General features: G+C 33.2%; 1 protein-coding gene across 1 annotated transcript; it reads right to left on the bottom strand.

The window, feature by feature from the left end:
• Nucleotides 1-292: 292 nt before the first annotated feature.
• On the bottom strand, nucleotides 293-17,277 carry LOC114082891 (killer cell lectin-like receptor subfamily I member 1). Its single transcript, XM_027924003.2, has 8 exons — nucleotides 17,078-17,277; nucleotides 15,732-15,797; nucleotides 14,346-14,627; nucleotides 10,760-10,852; nucleotides 10,520-10,579; nucleotides 2,663-2,814; nucleotides 2,215-2,318; nucleotides 293-459 (listed from the first exon to the last, which is right to left on the bottom strand). The coding sequence occupies exons 3-8, from the start codon at nucleotides 14,554-14,556 to the stop codon at nucleotides 330-332; spliced, it is 750 nt and encodes a 249-aa protein (XP_027779804.2). The 5' UTR covers nucleotides 14,557-14,627; nucleotides 15,732-15,797; nucleotides 17,078-17,277; the 3' UTR covers nucleotides 293-329.
• Between the last annotated feature and the right edge of the window lie 738 nt (nucleotides 17,278-18,015).

Below are 18,015 nucleotides of genomic sequence, written 5' to 3'. Positions count from 1 at the left end.
TGTCTCTTAAAATTAAAAAAAAAAAAAAAAAAAACTAAATGATACAAAAATATTTCTTCTCATCATATCCCTTGGATTTTCAAAGTTGATTAATGTATAGTTGCTATTTGATACTTAATTAATTAGTATCAACATGAATTGTGATAGGATAATTAATACCAAGATGTTTAAATTCTCCTCAACCCCAGTACAATTTAAAAAGCTAAAAATTTAACCAAAATCTTCAGAGTGCATAAAATTAGTCAGCCATAATTTATTTTAAAAATTATAAAGTCAACAAGTAACCAATGTATTTTGTAAATATTTTATTAGGATTTAATAATATTGTGTTAGTAAAGCAGATGTTGCTGTATATTAAACTCACATATGTAAAATTTCCTAGATGAACAGTTTTCAGGATAAATGTACTTTCCACTGATATAAGCACAATTCTTGTTCTTCTTTTTCATCAATTGAACTCTGTAGAAATAACAACAGCTTTTAAAAATCAAGTTGTACAACCACAAGAATGGGAAGTTATACTCCATGTTTGTATGATATGTCAAAATCCATTCTACAGTCATGTATAACTAAAAAGAACAAAGTAAAAGAAAAAGAAAAGAAAAAATATATACTTTTTTACACTGGGCATGGTGATGCAGACTTGTAATATCAGCTACTCTGAAGGCTGGGCAGGAGGATCCCAAGTTCAAGGCCAGCCTGGGAAATTTTAGTGAGATCCTGTCTCAAAATAAAAAGTAGAATAAGGACTGCGGATGTAGCTCAGTGTTGAAACACCTCTGAGTTCATTCCCCCGTTCAAAGAAAGAAAGAAAGGAGGGTCTCCTTTAAATTCAGAAGAACCAATCACACAAACAGGAAAGCCTCAACTCAGGCCAATCTGAATTGACTGGAGGCTTCAGCAGTCTTCTCTTTGTGCCTTATACCTGCTCTGCACCGAGAACTCTGAGTGGGGAAAAGGTGGAACATGCTGAGAATATGGCAGTTTCCCTTGTCCATAGGAGATATTTTGAGAAAGGCTGAGCAGACAATAAACAAATGGAACAAATGAGAGTCCAAGTTATCTGCTGCCTCCTTCAGGAACATTCCCAACTCTGGACCCAAAAGACTCTTTCTGTCCCCTGGGCTCCACTAATGTTTACATACCTGAGACCAAGGCTCTTCACAGTTAGGTCCTTTCCCTGTTTTTTTTTTTTTTTTTTTTTTTTTGGTAGCAAGGATTGATCCTAGGGGAACTTTACCACTGAGCCACATCCCCGGTCCTTTTTATGCTTTATTTTGAAACAGGGTCTTGCTAAGTTGCTTAGGGCCTCACTAAATTGCTGAAGCTGGCTTTGAACTCAGGATCCTCCTGCCTCAGGCTCCCAAGTTGCTGGGATTATAGGCATGCAGCACCATGCCAAACTAACTATTTCAGAAGAAAAAAGGTTTAAGAACATAAAAAGTATACATATTTATGAGGTACTATGTGATGTATACCTTGTACACATCAAAACATATAGGATAAATTAAATGGGTAAAAAAATCAAGGTATGGTGTATACAAATACTAATTTTATCTCAACAAACTTAGCAAAAATAATTACAAACCTAAAAGAATTTTAAAAAGCAAATAAAACAACAAATAAACTGATATAAGAAAAAATAATATTAAATTTTAATAAAATGTGCTACTGCTTTAAAAAAAAATCTATTCCAATTGTTTGAGTAAGCTACCAGAATCTCAGTACCAAAGTCTATCAGTATAACACTCAAAAATGGAAATAAATGGGTTTAATCCATGCATGCCAAAATCTTGAATACAATATTAAGCTGAATCCATATGACTAATAAAATAATAATATATCAAAAAAAGAAAAAACACCCCACTGATTAATAGTCTTCACAAGTCTTACCTAACAGTAAGCCTCATGAAAAATATTGAGCACTATCTAATCCTATCCTGTTTATGTAATTAAAATTATGAATCAAAAACAAATAAAAGAACATGAGATAGGTTTATACATTTCTAAACTTATCTAAAACTATGCGCAAATTTTCTAAATCTAGTAGGTTAACAATGTTCCAAAATGTGACATTACTTAGAAAGGGCTAGCAACTTTTTCCCAATTATCTCCCATATGTTGCAGGTCATAAGTAAACATACACACACACACACACACACACACACACAAACTACTCTCAAACAGTCCAATTTATCCAAACACTATACTTACTGACTTTCATTCATTTTGGTACAATTTTTCATTAACGGGAACCAATCAATTTCACACATTTTATGATCTATCCATCCCGACATTCCAAATGTTGATAAGAGATCCTATTGGAAAAACATTTCATAATCCATAAATGTTCATATATTACCATGTGTTCCTTCCTAACTCAGTAATTAGTGGTAAAAGTTCTCCCAAGAGCTTGCACACATTCACATAGTATTAATAGGCCCCACCTCAAGATAGTACTACTTGATTAGTTTGGTTTTCTTGCAGTGTTACATATTCTAGTGATAGAGTTTCTCTAATTTTTCCTTGAGAAAACAAATTTGAAATAAAATATAATGCATCCTTGAGAACATTCAATTTGCCAAATTATAGTGTTCATCACTAATACTTCAAAACCAAATATGGTTACAATGTGAAAGAAAAGTAAGATTGTCTTCCCTACCAGCAATTCTTGGGTCTGTATCTTCAGAAGACGAGAATTCAGTTCTACACAGGCAGTGTAACTTTTAGGCCAGCTTTTGGTTTCATTGGAAACATGATAGTAACTATTTCCAAACCCAATCCCATTGTGAGAATTAAGATCACAGGAACATTCTAGGAAATATAAGCATATTAAATGGGTAATCAAGTCTATGAGTAACTTTTTATACAACTATAAAGTTCATGTGTTTGTAATACAGATGAATATTAGACTGTGCTGGTATTTTAGTCAGCTTTTTTGCTGCTGTGACTAAAAGATCTGACCAGAACAATTTTAAAGGAGAGAAAGTTTATTTGAGGGCTCACAGTTTCAGAGGTCTCAGTCCATAAGTCTGGCTCTACCCAATGTGACTCAAAGTGAAACTGAACATCATGGCAGGAGAGTGTGGCAGAAAAATTCATCTCACATCAAGATCCGGAAGAAGAAACAGAGAAACTACCCTTGCCAGATACAAATATATACCTGAAAGCCATGCCCAATTTCCACTTCCTCCACAACCTACCACTTCAGTTACCACTCAGTTAATCTCTATCAGGGAATTAATTCACTGATTGGATTAAGACTCTCACAACCCAATCATTTCTCCCCTGAACCTTCTTCTTACATTGTCTCACATGTGAGCTTTTGGAAGACACCTCACATCCAAACCATAACAGGTAGAGATAGAACCCATGGCTTCATCATCAAGGCAAGTGCTCTACCAGGGAGCTGCATCCCCACTGTAAGCACTTTTGTACCATTTTTGAGCAATCTTTGCACAATCCCTAGCTAACCATGATAAATAAATAAGAAATTTTGCTTATTTTGAAATTTCCATATGAAAATAATATAAAATATGGATTATAAGAAAACTACATATCAAATAATATTATAAGCATATTTGACATGATTAAAATGAGGTACACATATTTAAATGGCTAAACAATATATAATGTAAGCATAAAAACCAACTACTTAATGATTCCAATTCTGGTGGAAATTTTTTTATTAATAATCATTTTGGATATACAAAAAAATGCTATAATTTTGAAACTAATGCTCCAATCATTTATAAATAAACTTTTTGCATAGCTTCTTCATTTTGTAATTCTTATAACCATCAAAATACAGTTTAATGGGTTTTTTTGTCTTTTAGAAAGTTGATTGCATTTTCTTCTCTCTCTCTCTGAGGAGAGATGTTGGTCTGTATCCATCTCATCAAGGTTATTTCAATAACAATATATATATATATATATATATATATATATATATATATATATATAGAGAGAGAGAGAGAGAGAGAGAGAGAGAGACATAAATTGTATTATTTTATATTTTTGTCAATTTATTGAGTTAATACTAACATCTTCATATATATATTGTAGATAATATATGTCAGGAAAAGTAGATCAAGTAAATCAACATTAATAAGACTAATATAATAAGGCCACTGTTAACCATTATATAATGAAAACATTCATAATTGCCTATGAACTTAGCATCAATCATATAATAATTTATATTTGTACTTTTTTCTTTTATGGTCATTTCACTCATATCTTTTACCCATATCTTCTTCTGATGAGTTATTATTTTTCCTATTTCCTTTCTCCATCCCTTGGATTACTCAAATGTGCCAGGTACCCTTGCAGGCTTTCCCAGACTTTTTAGTGTGCTGAATAAAAACACTTGCTAAGCCATTTGTTGTGACACTTTGCTGCTATTGTTAGATAATTGGCACCAATACATATTGCTTTATTACTGCTCTTTTCATGCTCTTCCTTCACTCCCCTCCTTGACTGGATATTTATCTCCCAAACATAAAGCTTACTCATGGTATTTATTGCTTTAGGTTCAATTTCTTTCTTTCTTTTTTTTTTTTTTTGGTACCAGGAACTGAACCCAGGGGTGCTTAACCACTGAGCCACAAACCCAGGCCTTTTAAATATTTTATTTAGAGACAGGATCTCACTAAGTTGCTTAGGACCTCACTAGATTGCCAAGGCTGACTTTGAACTTGTGATCCTCCTTCCTCAGCCTCCCAAACCATGGGGATTACAGACATGAGCCATCACAACTAATTGTATGCTCAATTCTTAAAACCTGAGGCAAACACTAGGTTTATGTTTGGTCCTTTCCTAAAAATAGGAAATTTCTCATTCAGTCTTTTGTGTGTCTTTAATTCCACTGTTAATATTTGAAAAATCCGTGGTTATATTCCTTGATTATTACATTAGCTAAATGTATTAGCACTTAATTATTTTGTTTGTTATTTCAGCTCTTGTTTAGCAGCCTGGAATACTACTAAAGCCAGGGTGACAAAAGGCAGTCAGTTTATATAATAAATAATTGGGTCTGATAGGGGATATGGGAACTAGTTCAAAAGGAAAAGAAATCAAAGGCTGATATCTCCAAAGCCCTTCCCCCTCCTCCTTCACCTGTTGCCCAGGTAACTGCCCCCAGAGAATTGTTCCTCCCTATAAGGAGTTGTTGATTAATACCTCCTGGACTGTTCCCTTCCTGCCCAGAATCACTCCATCTTTGGCCCACCTTTTGGTCACGTAAGCAAGATAAAGGGAGAAAGATGGCATGAGAACAAAGGAGATCTAAAAAGTATAAAAGGGGTGAGACATCCCCACATCCTTGAATATCCAGATCTGGGACCCCCATTTCTGTGGAGAAGTCTGTTTCCGTTCTAATCTATAAATAAAAATTGCTTTACATTTGCCTCAGTGTTTCTCAGATATTCAAAATTAACATCTGGAGAAATGAAACTTGACTGTGATTGAATCTCATCATCAGTGGTATCACTACCAATCCAGAATCAGATAGGCAATGTGACTGTAAATTCTAAGACTGCCTAACTGAGAAATGACAGAGAAGTCTTTATTTTCAACTAGAGCCAATACAGAAAAAAAGTTCTTGATATTTCCAAGTATTACACAATAATCTAATTTTCAACTCTCTTGCTGAAATTAAAGCCTCATCCTTTGTCTTGCAGCTGTTTAATGTTGGCAACACCATTGTTAAGATTAAAAATACTTCCAGCTAGTGATAGCTTTGATGTCAGTACACCTCACTGATTTCAAGATATAGCTATTTTGGACCTTGATGACCTTTTTTAAAAACTAGAAATCTAGATAAAAAGCCAAAAAGATATTGGATTTTTAAGAAACTTTGTCTATCTAGACCTTTGAAGCTAGGCAGGAGATAAAGGGAAGCTGGGTTTCATTAAATGTAAATATGGATGCCTGAGCTGGTGAACTGCAGCCCTTAGGAAGAGATTGGAACAGGAGCCCTGGCTCCTAACTCCTCAAAGCAACCTTCACTCTCCTAGGCTCTTAGAGCTTGACTTGTTCTACTATCAAGGTTAGAAGTACAACGAGAGCAGTAAAGGAATAAGAAATGAAAAGAAACATAAAGGTGAGGAAGAAAAAATGAAAGGACAGAATGACTGGAAAGAACATGAGCAGAGAGAAAAGACAAGAAAATGTTTAAATAAATTTCTATAAGAAATAAAATAACTAAGAGAGCATTAATTCATGAGAGAGATGAAAATACAAAGGGTCAGCTATTAAGAAACAAGATTTCTCCAGGTGTAGTAGCACATGCCTGTAATTCTAGCTGCTCAGAGGCTGAGGCAGGAGGATCACAAGTTAGGGAAACCCTGTCTCAAAAAAATATAAAGGGCCAGGTGCGGTGGCTCACGCCTGTAATCTCAGTGATTTAGGAGACTGAAACAGGAGAATCGCAAGTTCAAAGCCAGCCTCAGCAAAAGCGAGGTGCTAAACAACTCAGTGAGACCCTGTCTTTAAATAAAATACAAAATAGGGCTGGGGATGTGACTCAGTGGTTGAATGCCCCTGAGTTCAAACCCCATTAACACCCCCCAAATATATATATAACCTAACCCTACCTCAAAACTTTTCTCTAAAACAACAGCAGATAGAGTTAATAATCTGTAGAGGGAAAAGTAAACTAAAACTCCCCTCTGGGTATTACAATTTTTGGAAAGTAACATGGAGTTCCAGAGTAACCTGAGTTCCCTATTCCTCAAATAGAATGTCACTCAGCTTTTTAATGCTTTCTGTTTCTAAGCAGTAGGTGATAAAAAGATGTCTGATGTTAAGTCTCCAACACAGAAAAAATACATTAAATTGAAAACTGAACCACTTCAAATAAAAATATAAAGGCAAAATAAACACCCAGAACAAAACCTCTATAAATAAAATATTTTGGATCCCTTAACAAAATTAGGCTCTGTTTAAAAAAAAAAAAAAAAAAATATATATATATATATCAGATCTATAAAGATCAAAAAGTGAAAATAGGATAATTTAAATACAGGAGAATTAGAAGTTAATCCATGGAGAAAAGCAAAATAGAGCAAAAACAAACACAGAAAGTAAAACATGGAATAACTGATAACATTTCAGAAAGAGAATCTGAAAATGAAAGTGGAAAAATAAAAAATCCAAATAGCAGGGTATTTAAGAAATATCTGTAATTAACCAGTAAGGTATTTAACAATTATTCCATAAATTTTTAAAAAGTACACAAATCAAATTAATGTCTCAACTCCAAATATTGAAATAATAATTAGAAGTGATAGAATTCCAAATTATAAGAATTAATTGAGTGTCCAGTGAATTAAATACAAAACAATAAATGAACAAATGAATTCCACAAGAAGGCATATAGTTGCACAATTTCAAAAACCCTTTATGAAAAATAAAATAAAGTAATTTTAAAAAGCAATATAAAATTTGTCTCAAGGGATCTGAAATCTAATGATATAATATGGGTCAATACTTGCATTGAAGGAAAAATATGAAATAATACTTTACAAAATATTTTTTGTCTTGTTTTTGGTACTTGGGATTGAACCCAGGGGTGCTTAAACACTGAGCTACATCCTCAGTTCTTTTTATTTTTTTATTTTGTAGCAGGGCCTGGCTAAATTGCTTAGGACCTAACTACATTGCCAAGGCTGGCCTTCAACATGTGATCCTCCTGCCTCAGCCTCAGGAGTTGCTGGGACTACAGGCATGTACCACCACACCCAGCTACAAAATATAGTTTCATCAAATAATTCTCAGTATTAATTAAGTAGAAAGAAAAATAGAAATCATTTAAATTATATTCAAAGCCTGAAATATAAGTTTCATGAAACAATTTTAGGGAGTCATTATGTTTGTCCTCAAGAAGAAAAAAAAAAATAGTTCACTAATCCTTTAAGTAAAATAAATAAATAAATAAATAAATAAAAACTGGAATCTTTGCAGGGTACAAACAGAGTTATAAGGAAATAAATCCCCTATAATTGTGTGCAGTTAATCCTGATGAGACGGAGACAAAAGGAATTTAGGAGGAATGTCATCATATGATTATGATACATGTGGAGGATAAAGTAGAGAGAAGATTGGGGAACTATGTCCACTGTGTTCTTATTGAGATGGCTCCCTGGCTGCCTATCAGCACAGCCAAACCCAATAATCTCCCCAGAGAGGCTTCAGAAAAACTGCAGTGAGGTAGTGGAGAGGCAGTCCAGGCAGGCTGGAATACAGGTGGCACAGCCCCCTAGAGCCTGCCATGCCCCAGAGGGCCTGAGGGCCTGAGGGCCTGAGGGCCTGAGACTGGCAAGCCAGATCTGAGGCAAACTGGGGCACCCCATTCTGTTGCAGCAAGGCTGGCCTTGACCTGGTGCAGAAGCCCACTCCACACAGGCTGCAGACCCTGAAGCATGCACCATCTACTAACCTCAACCTCCTAGAAAGCTGGGGTTGCAGACCTGCAGTAGGAAAGCAGAAGTGGGGCAGACCCAATGGGATTGCAGGGCTAAACAATAGCCTTGGTACTTTTCTAAATTCTGATTAGCATAACTTTGAATCAATAGTACTTTTCTGAATCCTGATTAGCATAAATTTGTACCAATAACTTTGTTACCATATATAAACCTCTAAACTAGCACACTCAGCTATCCCATCCCTTCTCACCCTGTAAGGTTTCATCTCTTCTCTTCACACATGAATAAATTCTTCTCTTACACCCACTCATCCTCATCTATGGATTTCTGGATTTAATTTTTCAACTAGTGAGACAAGAACTCAGAAAGAAGAAACTGGCAGTGAGCTGGGGTTTGCTACAACCCTGGAAGGCATAACCCGTCATTAAGAGGTACAACACTATTCTGCCACAGAGGCCTCAGTTTATGCAGACCCCAGGAGAAGCTGAAAAAGTTCGGTTTCATTATGATCATAATAAGAAAACAATGCTTACCATCTAAAACGCATAACTCAATATGTAGTAGTAAGAGCACATTATTTTGAAATGTGAAAGTAGTAAGGAAAAGCTTGAAGAGTTAATGGCATTTGCCTATTGGGAGCAAGACTAAAGATTAAGAAAGAAGGAAAAATTGGACAGAAAATCATTGTTATTAATTATTTCCTTCTGTGCAGTTTTAAAATTAATATTATAGAGGTATAATTTACATAAAATAAAATGCAGTGATTTAAAGTATGTAGTTTGAAGAGTTTTGACAAATGAATAAGATTTAATAATTTTGAACTATTTAGACCAATTTATTTCACTCAATGTTTTTTCAGATTTTCCATGTTGTATGTAGAAATATTTCATTCTATTTTATTTCTAGGTATTCATCCATTGAAATTGGTTAAGGCCTAGACAGACCCAAACATAACTCATTTAATTAAAAAAGTTCAGTTATTTTATAATTATGTCAAGTGGATTCTACTGTCTTATATAACTGAAAAGAACCAAAATATAAAATAAAACTAAAAAGAAGTTCTTAAATTATCTACAATGAAAAACCACCAACCTTTCCCTTAATGACTCTTAAGAGTTTGAAACTGGCTTTTTAAAAATGGACATCAACAACAACAGCAAACAAACAAACAAAAAAAAAAAAAACCCTAATCTTTCAGTCAGAAATGTCACAAGCTCAAAATCCCTTGTGTAGAACATGAATTCCTCCCCCAAAAAGAAACTTTTGAGCTGTGAAGAGACATGACCTCCAATCAACAAGCAACTTGTCGTCTCTTCCTCCGTGTGAATTCCCCTGACAACCAACTCACCTGAGAGGCCAATCTGAACTTAAGAGCTTCTGGCCTCTTTGCTGGTTGGTTGCACAATAAAATTTTTCTTTTTGCAGAAATCTAGTGCCATAATATTGTTTGCTATGTGCTTTGGGCAGTGGGTCCCTATTTGATAATATCATCATATGATTAAAAACAATTTGTCTATAATGGATATTTTGAATGTTTAGTTTGGAGTTGTTTTGAATAAAATACCTACAAACATTTGTGTACAAGTCTCTTATGTACATAGTTTTCATTTTCTTTATTCAAATGTCTAAGAGTAGAATGCTGGGCATGTGAGCTAGAACTTCATCCTGCATCCTATTTGGTATTGCCAATCTTTTCTGTAGTGATTATAAATTGGGGTTTAATTTATGTTTCCCTATGATTCATTTCTGTTCAATTGATTTCTTTTTATTTTCAAACTAAGTGAATAAAAACAAAAACACAAGTAATATGAATGGTTCATACTTGTTATTCAACATGTACTTAAATTAACCTTTTCTCCTAATAATAAAATCACAGATAATACAACTCATTTTTTATTTATAATACTTTGAGCCTTTCCACATTCTTCTATGTCATTTTCCTTATTTTACCTAGTATTTTGCAAATACAGATGATCATATGATAAATCCAAATTTGTCTATCATGATTCACTGAAGTTAAGTTTTAAGAAGATATAAACTTTGCCCCAATAAAGAAAAATATTGGAAGTGGCCTGGCCAGAGTTAATACTCACCATTGTCTTTAGAAGATGTGGTAGAAACTTTTCTGTTTTGCTCTTCTCTTCTAGAAAGTACTGTGACAAAAAATTATGATAGTAATTAATACTATTTAGAATATAATTATTAAGATAATGTAAAATTAATTCTTAATGGTGAATATATTTATATATGTATATAGATACACACACATATACATACATCATATTGCTGATATTTTAGTTGCAACGAGAACAAATATTTACTTAATTACTTACAGTTTGAAAGCAACACACCCACTGTTGTCAGCAAAACCATACACAAGACCACTAGGATGCCAGCTATCACCAGCCACGCTGTAGATTCAGGGTCTAAAAATAAAAGAAAGGAAAACAATGATTGAGTCTTCTCTTTTCCAAGAGCAGCAAATACAAAAACCAAAGATCATTACTTCTCACTCTTGGAGGGCAGCTTCACATTTTCTAACGCTTCAATGTGGTCATCATGAAATCAACAATTTTTCAACTGCACTAAGAACCCCACCTCCTGGCTCTCCAAATTCCCTCCCTGCTACTGGCTTCTTCTAAAATTCACTTTTCCCTCGTCCAGCCTGAAGTCCAGGGTATTTCACCAATGCCATCCTCACCAGCATCTTTTTTTTTATTGATTTAAAAAAAAATGACAGCAGAATGCATTACAATTCTTATTACATGTATACAGCACAATTTTTCATATCTCTATTTGTATATAAAGTTAGGTTGACAACAATTCATGTCTTCATCCATGTACTTTGGATAATGATGTCCATCACATTCCACATTCCTTGCTAATCACCTATCCCCTCCCTTTCCCTCCCACCCCTCTGCCCTATCTAGAATCCATCTAATCCTCCCAAGTTCCCCATCCCTACCCCACTATGAGTCAGCTTCTTTATATCAGAGAAAACATTCAGCATCTGTTTTTTGGGGATTGGCTAACTTCACTTAGCATCATCTTCTGTAATGTCATCCATTTACCTGCAAATGTCATGATTTTATTCTCTTTTATTGCTGAGTAAAATTCCATTGTGTATATATGCCACATTTTTTAATCCATTTATCCACTGAAGGGCATCTAGGTTGGCTCCACAGTTTAGCTAATGTGAATTGTGCTGCTATAAACATTAATGTTGCTGTGTCCCTGTAGTATGCTGTTTTTAAGTCTTTGGAGTATAAAACAAAGAGAGGTATAGCTGGGTCAAATGGTGGTTCCATTCCCAGTTTTCCAAGGAATCTCCATACCACTTTCCATATTGGCTGTACCACTTTGCAGTCCCACCAGCAACATATGAGTGTAACTTATCCCCCACATCCTCGCCAATAATTATTGCTGTTTGTCTTCATAATAGTAGCCATTCTGACTGTAGTGAGATGATATCTTAGAGTAGTTTTGATTTGCATTTCTCTAATTGCTAGAGATAATGAACATGTTTTCATATATTTGTTGATTGATTGTACATCATCTTCTGAGAAGAGTCTGTTCAGGTCCTTGGCCCATTTGTTGATTGGGTTATTTGTTTTTTTGGTGCTTAGCTTTTTGAGTTCTTTATATACTCTAGAGATTAGTGCTCTATCTGATGAGTGAGGGGTAAAAATTTGCTCCAAGGATGTAGGCTCTCTGTTCATCTCACAGATTATTTCTTTTGCTGAGAAAAAAACTTATATAGAATAGTTCAATCTGCTACAAGGAGATACACTTTCTTCTCAACAGTACATGGATCCTTCTCTAAAATAGACCATATAATATGCCACAAAGCAACTTTTAGCAAATATAAAAAAAGTAGAGATACTATAGCAGCCATTCTGACTGGAGTGAGATGATACCATGCATTTTATCAGATCATAATCGAATGAAATTGGAAATCAATGACAAAATAAAAAATAAAAATTTCTCCATCACCTGGAGACTAAACAATATGCTACTAAATGAACAATGGGTGACAGAAGACATTAAGGAGGAGATTAAAAAATTCTTAGAGGTAAATGAGAACATAGACACAACATATCGAAATCTCTGGGAAACTATGAAAGCAGTACTAAGAGGAAAATTCATTGCATGGAGTTCATTCCTTAAAAGAAGAAAAAGTCAACAAATAAATGACCTCACACTATATCTCAAAGCCCTAGAAAAAGAAGAACAAACCAGCATCTTAAAGCCTCCTTTACCCCTGATGTTCTACAAATTATTAACTCTGGACAATTCCAAAACATGTTTTCTGTGCTAATAAACTCGAAGACAAAGTGCACTTAGAGAAAATACAACTGTCATGCAAATAAAAACGAGCCATGAAAATAAAATGATTTCTAAATCTCATGTGATCTTCAATATTCAACCATTCAACCAATATCTCAGTCAAGGGGAAAGTAATTTAAAAATTACATCTTTTTTGGGAGTGGGGACAACAAATAAATATGGCAAATATGGAAATGTTCATACTAGTTTCACCTAAAAGCAGGAGACCTAGAAATATTATCTGCTGGGGCTGGGGATGTGGCTCAAGCGGTAGCACGCTCGCCTGGCGTGTGTGCGGCCCAGGTTCGATCCTCAGCACCACATACAAACAAAGATGTTGTGTCCGTCGAAAACTAAAAAATAAATATTAAAATTCACTCTCTCAAAAAAAATATATATATATTAAAAAAAAGAAATATTCTCTGATAAAGTGACATTGCATTGCATTTTGGGGAAACATTTTGCAGCATGAGAGTGTTGGGGAATTTCTACCTAGAGAGGCAGTATCTAATGCTCTTGGGCTTTGAGTTTTCATGAAATAAATTACAGTCATTCTGGAATTCAGGAAGCAAAGAGGGCAGTAGAGGAGGAGAACAGGCTAAATTCAAGGAGATAATTTTTCACTTGTGGTTTAATTGATCATTTTTTTTATTTTCGAACACTTTTTTTGTACTTCCCTCTGGTCATGTATTCACATATTTGTCTTGAATTTTCCTATGCTCAAGTCTTACCTATGACATATAAACATCTCTCTGACAGATGTTTCCTTCTTATATTTTTCATCTGCAATCTAACATACTTACATCCCACTCTTCCACACCTGTCCCAGCCTCTGTCTAGAGATCTAGCCTTTACATCCAATTTCTTTTTACACATTTTTCTCTGAAATACCAAGAGAAATTAGAATGTCATATATTATCTGACTTTAACTAGATTAGTCACTAGTGATAGCCTGTTTTTCTAATGATACAGAAAATTACTACCAATCACTTAAACTAAGAACCCTGTTAAAATATTTTGAAACAACTTTTAATTTCTCCCCTTTAACTCCATTATCTCATTAATTATGAAGTCTTTTAAATTTTATTTTCAAAATATTGTTAACATTCACTTTATATAATCTGTCATTCCTGTGACAATAACATGTCATTTTTTTAAATTCTTGTAGTTATTGCTCCTATATCTTTTTAGGTTGCATGTCCAGCCAAGAGCAGGCCAATAGTAAAAGTTCAACAAATATTTATGGTACTGAATTTAGGCTGAATTGAATTAAAAAATAGCATCAATGATAATTTTAATATAGTATAGGAAGAAACAGAATTTCAAAGCTTCCATTCTATTAAGCATATACTTCTTAAAAATAGTACAATTATGTTGGAATCTGGGTCAATGTTTTACAGAAATGAACATATACTATTTAAGAGATAATCTATTCTACAAAGTATTCTGAAAAAGCTCAGGAAGTTGCTTTTTAGATAGATAATTATTGTACAGAAAATGTGAAAATTTGATAATGGTTTTGAGAGGGGGTAATCTTCCAAACCCAAGAATCAAGATATATCTTTTAAACAAAATACTTATATAGCACTTTACCTTTTTTTTCTCTAACAAACAATTTTTTGTGTTTGAGTTGAGAAGTTCTGTTGATTTTCAGTGGCACATAGTTTACAGTCTCTTCATTTGATATTACAGAATCCTGCTTTTCCTTGGGTCTTCTCTTCTGTTGAGATTTGAAAAAATTTATTTCTGTGTAATTTATCTCTTCTTTGTTTAGTATACATTCATTTTGTTTATTCTGAGGCATTTTTTAAAATCTGAAAATGCCTGGATAACTTCAGTTAATCTTGATAACTTGCTTCATTCGTTCTTTAAGATCTATGAAACAAAAATGTAAATAAGAGTAAAGTGCATCATTAAGTCAATGAATAATGTATTCACTCTGATATTAAAGCATTTAGGTCCGATATTATAGGGTAATACAAGAGGAAAGGCAAATCTAAATTTCTCTGTGAACTTCCCATCTTCATTATTCAGAGGAATAATTCTACCTTCATTTAACAAGATCGGGAAAATTAAAAATTTAAATTTGTCACTCTATTTTAAATTTTATATATATATATATATATATATATATATATATATATATATCCTATTATTTAAACATGTATTATTTAATGGATTCTATATTTATTAGGAAAAACGGATTTATCTCAGAAGCTTGAGAAATTAACATTTAAATATAACTGTGTAATTCTGGAGTTGCTTGCCTAATATAGTTTTTTAGCTAAATATATCTGTTATTTAACACACACAGAGGGAAACACAAACCATCTAAATTAATGAGAAAACCTCAATGAATATCAAAAATGAGGGAATTAGGCAGGTACTCACAAAATACAACATAAGCATAAGATTTTCACTGAGAAATATATGCAAATTAAAATAATGGAACAATATTCACCTTTGATAACACTAAATATTTTAATTGACAATTTTTAATTATCAAGTGATTGCAAGTAGAAAATTGTCAATATTTATTAAAAGTAACAGTGATGACTTTTAAATTTGAATTATTCATCCTACAGATATGTCAAATATAGGTTTGAAGATACACAACCCATGGGTTTTTCAATTATTTATTTCTTCTGATAAATATTTCAGAAAAAAAAACAAAGTACAATGATATTTCAACAAAAGTGATCATGATTAAGTGTTGTTGAATAAATTATGGTACATCTATCTACTGAAGCAACATCAATAGCTTAGATAAAAGAATAATCTAGCAGGAGAGGGAGAGGGAAAGTGCTGGGGAGTGCTACTGACCAAATTATATTGCCATATGGTGTGCATATATGAATATATAGCAACAAATCTCATCATTATGTACAACCATAATGTAACAATTTTTAAAAAGTGTGGAAAAAATTAATAATTAAAATTTAAGGGCTGGGGATGTGGCTCAAGCGGTAGTACGCTCACCTGGCATGCGTGTGGCCTGGGTTCGATCCTCAGCACCACATACAAAGATGTTGTGTCCGCCGAAAACTAAAAAATAAAAAAAAATTTTAAAAGAATATTTTTGAGGCACAAAGCAAGACAATAGAGTTGTAATATACTGTGTTTATTGGGTTATGTGTAGGTAGAGTTTTGAAAGGTTTGCATTACTTTGTACCTCATTGAAAACTAAAGTACAAGTTAAAATCTTGTTAAATGTGAAATCTAAAATATTTTAAAATATCAAATAACCACCTTGTACATAACACTTTTTACATCCATGACTATTTCTTAGGACTATTTTTCCTAAAATAAATATATAAATAAAAAAAATTAAGTGTTTTGTTTTGTTTGTTTTGTTTTTTACATTATGTCAAATTGCTTTCCTAAAAGTATTTGTTCAGTTCATATACCCACCAGCAGATATAACAGTTAATTTAATAACAGGATGAGAATGTTGCAATTCAACAATTTGTAATAATTATGTAACTTTTGTACGAGAAGGAATGAATCATTGGTTTGAGAACAGATAATAAGATGGGCATGGGGATAGAATCAGATGGAAAACTGGTTCCAAATGGGAGCATTACATATGTACATTACTAATTTCATATCATATACTTGAACTTAAAAACCAAAATGTTAAAGGTAAGCCAAGACTAAGAGAATAAAAAGAAAAGTACAGATAAATAATTATAAATTTAGTCACACACAGAGAAAGAAGAATTTGAATATAAATACATTCTTTTTATAATACAATTTCATCATAGGTAAGCATCTGAAAAGATATATTTCACTGCTAACCAAAGAAATGAAAATAAAAATATTAATGATGTATCATTTTCAGCTATAATATCAAATATTTACAAACAAAATACAATTTCAAAAGTTGAACAATATGCAGAATAGGAAAGCAGGCATCATTCACATCAGCCTCTAGAAAATGTATATATTGTCAACACCTTTCTGCACAGAAATTTATCAGTAACTAAAAAAGCCAAATAATGTATTCATATGTTGAACAAGCACTTCAAAATAGTGAGAAAATGATGACTTATGCAGTTAACTAATTTGATAAAGAGGCTACGCAGTTGGCAAAATAAAATAAAAAGGAGCTTCCTACATAAAAGAAACACAAAGGAGATCCAGATTCACACCCCACATTATTTTTTTTTATGAAATGAAGACATGCCATAGTTTTACAGAAATTATTTTCTCCCAAAGCTATCATTTAACACATTCTCTGTTGAGACCTGAATTAATTAATACCCAAGAATGACAGATATTAGTAACATGAAAGAAGCAAACAAGTAAAAAACAATGATACTTACCCACTGGCAGACTCAAATTTACTGTTTTATAAAAGACTTTTAGGAATACTTAGTGTAAAATACCTGCAGTGGATTAGTAAAAGTATACAACTGATAATCTGGTGTGAAATGTGTAAACAAAAATTTAAATCAAAAGAAACTTAAAATGGCATATGATATTTGTGAATCAGAGTCTGTAAAAAAAAACAAAGAAGTTCTTGTAGCTCTTGATCTGTAGCTCACCACCGCGACAAAATGAGGGAGAGAAAATGTTGCTAAATCAGAATGTCCTTATCAAGTCTGAGACCTCAAAGGAAAAGAAAAATCAACCAAATTACAAGTTGCATTAGAGAGTACGCGGAACAAGTGACCCACAAAACACGTAGCATGTAAATCTGTCAGTTATTTTTCTAGCTTTTCAGTTAACTTATAATTAATAATTCTCAGTGGAAGCTGATGTCAGAATCCATTCTTAAGTGTTTACATTTTCTTTATTATAGCAAAATATGACACTGCACAATCTGTATGGGATAATTAATAATTATATCAATTAAAATTAAATAATTTGAACAAAGATTTAAAACTTTCAAAATTAAAAGATAGCTACATGCGTATCTGACATTGTTTATCCAACAAAGTCATGTCAGACTTTTATAGAAGCTACTTTCTCCACAAGATACAATTTAATACATTCATTGGTCTCAAGTTTGTGAGTATAAAAGAAATTACAAAATACATTTCTGAGTTTGGCTGTCTTTGGCTGTGTCATCAGACTGATAAACATGATACTCACACCACTCTCCTGAAACCTTTCTATTTCCCTTTTCGTGTTGCCTGTGTCTCACAACTCAATCTTAATTCCTCACTGCCTGTATGCATGATCCTCCTCCACCTTATCCCTTAGTCTCTTCACCTTCTCAACTCCAAATATTTGCTCCTCCATGCAGCCTCAGCCAACT

Source organism: Marmota flaviventris, chromosome 3, assembly GCF_047511675.1.
Source record: "Marmota flaviventris isolate mMarFla1 chromosome 3, mMarFla1.hap1, whole genome shotgun sequence".
NCBI lineage: Eukaryota > Metazoa > Chordata > Mammalia > Rodentia > Sciuridae > Marmota > Marmota flaviventris.
This window is presented reverse-complemented; position numbering and strand designations above follow the sequence as displayed.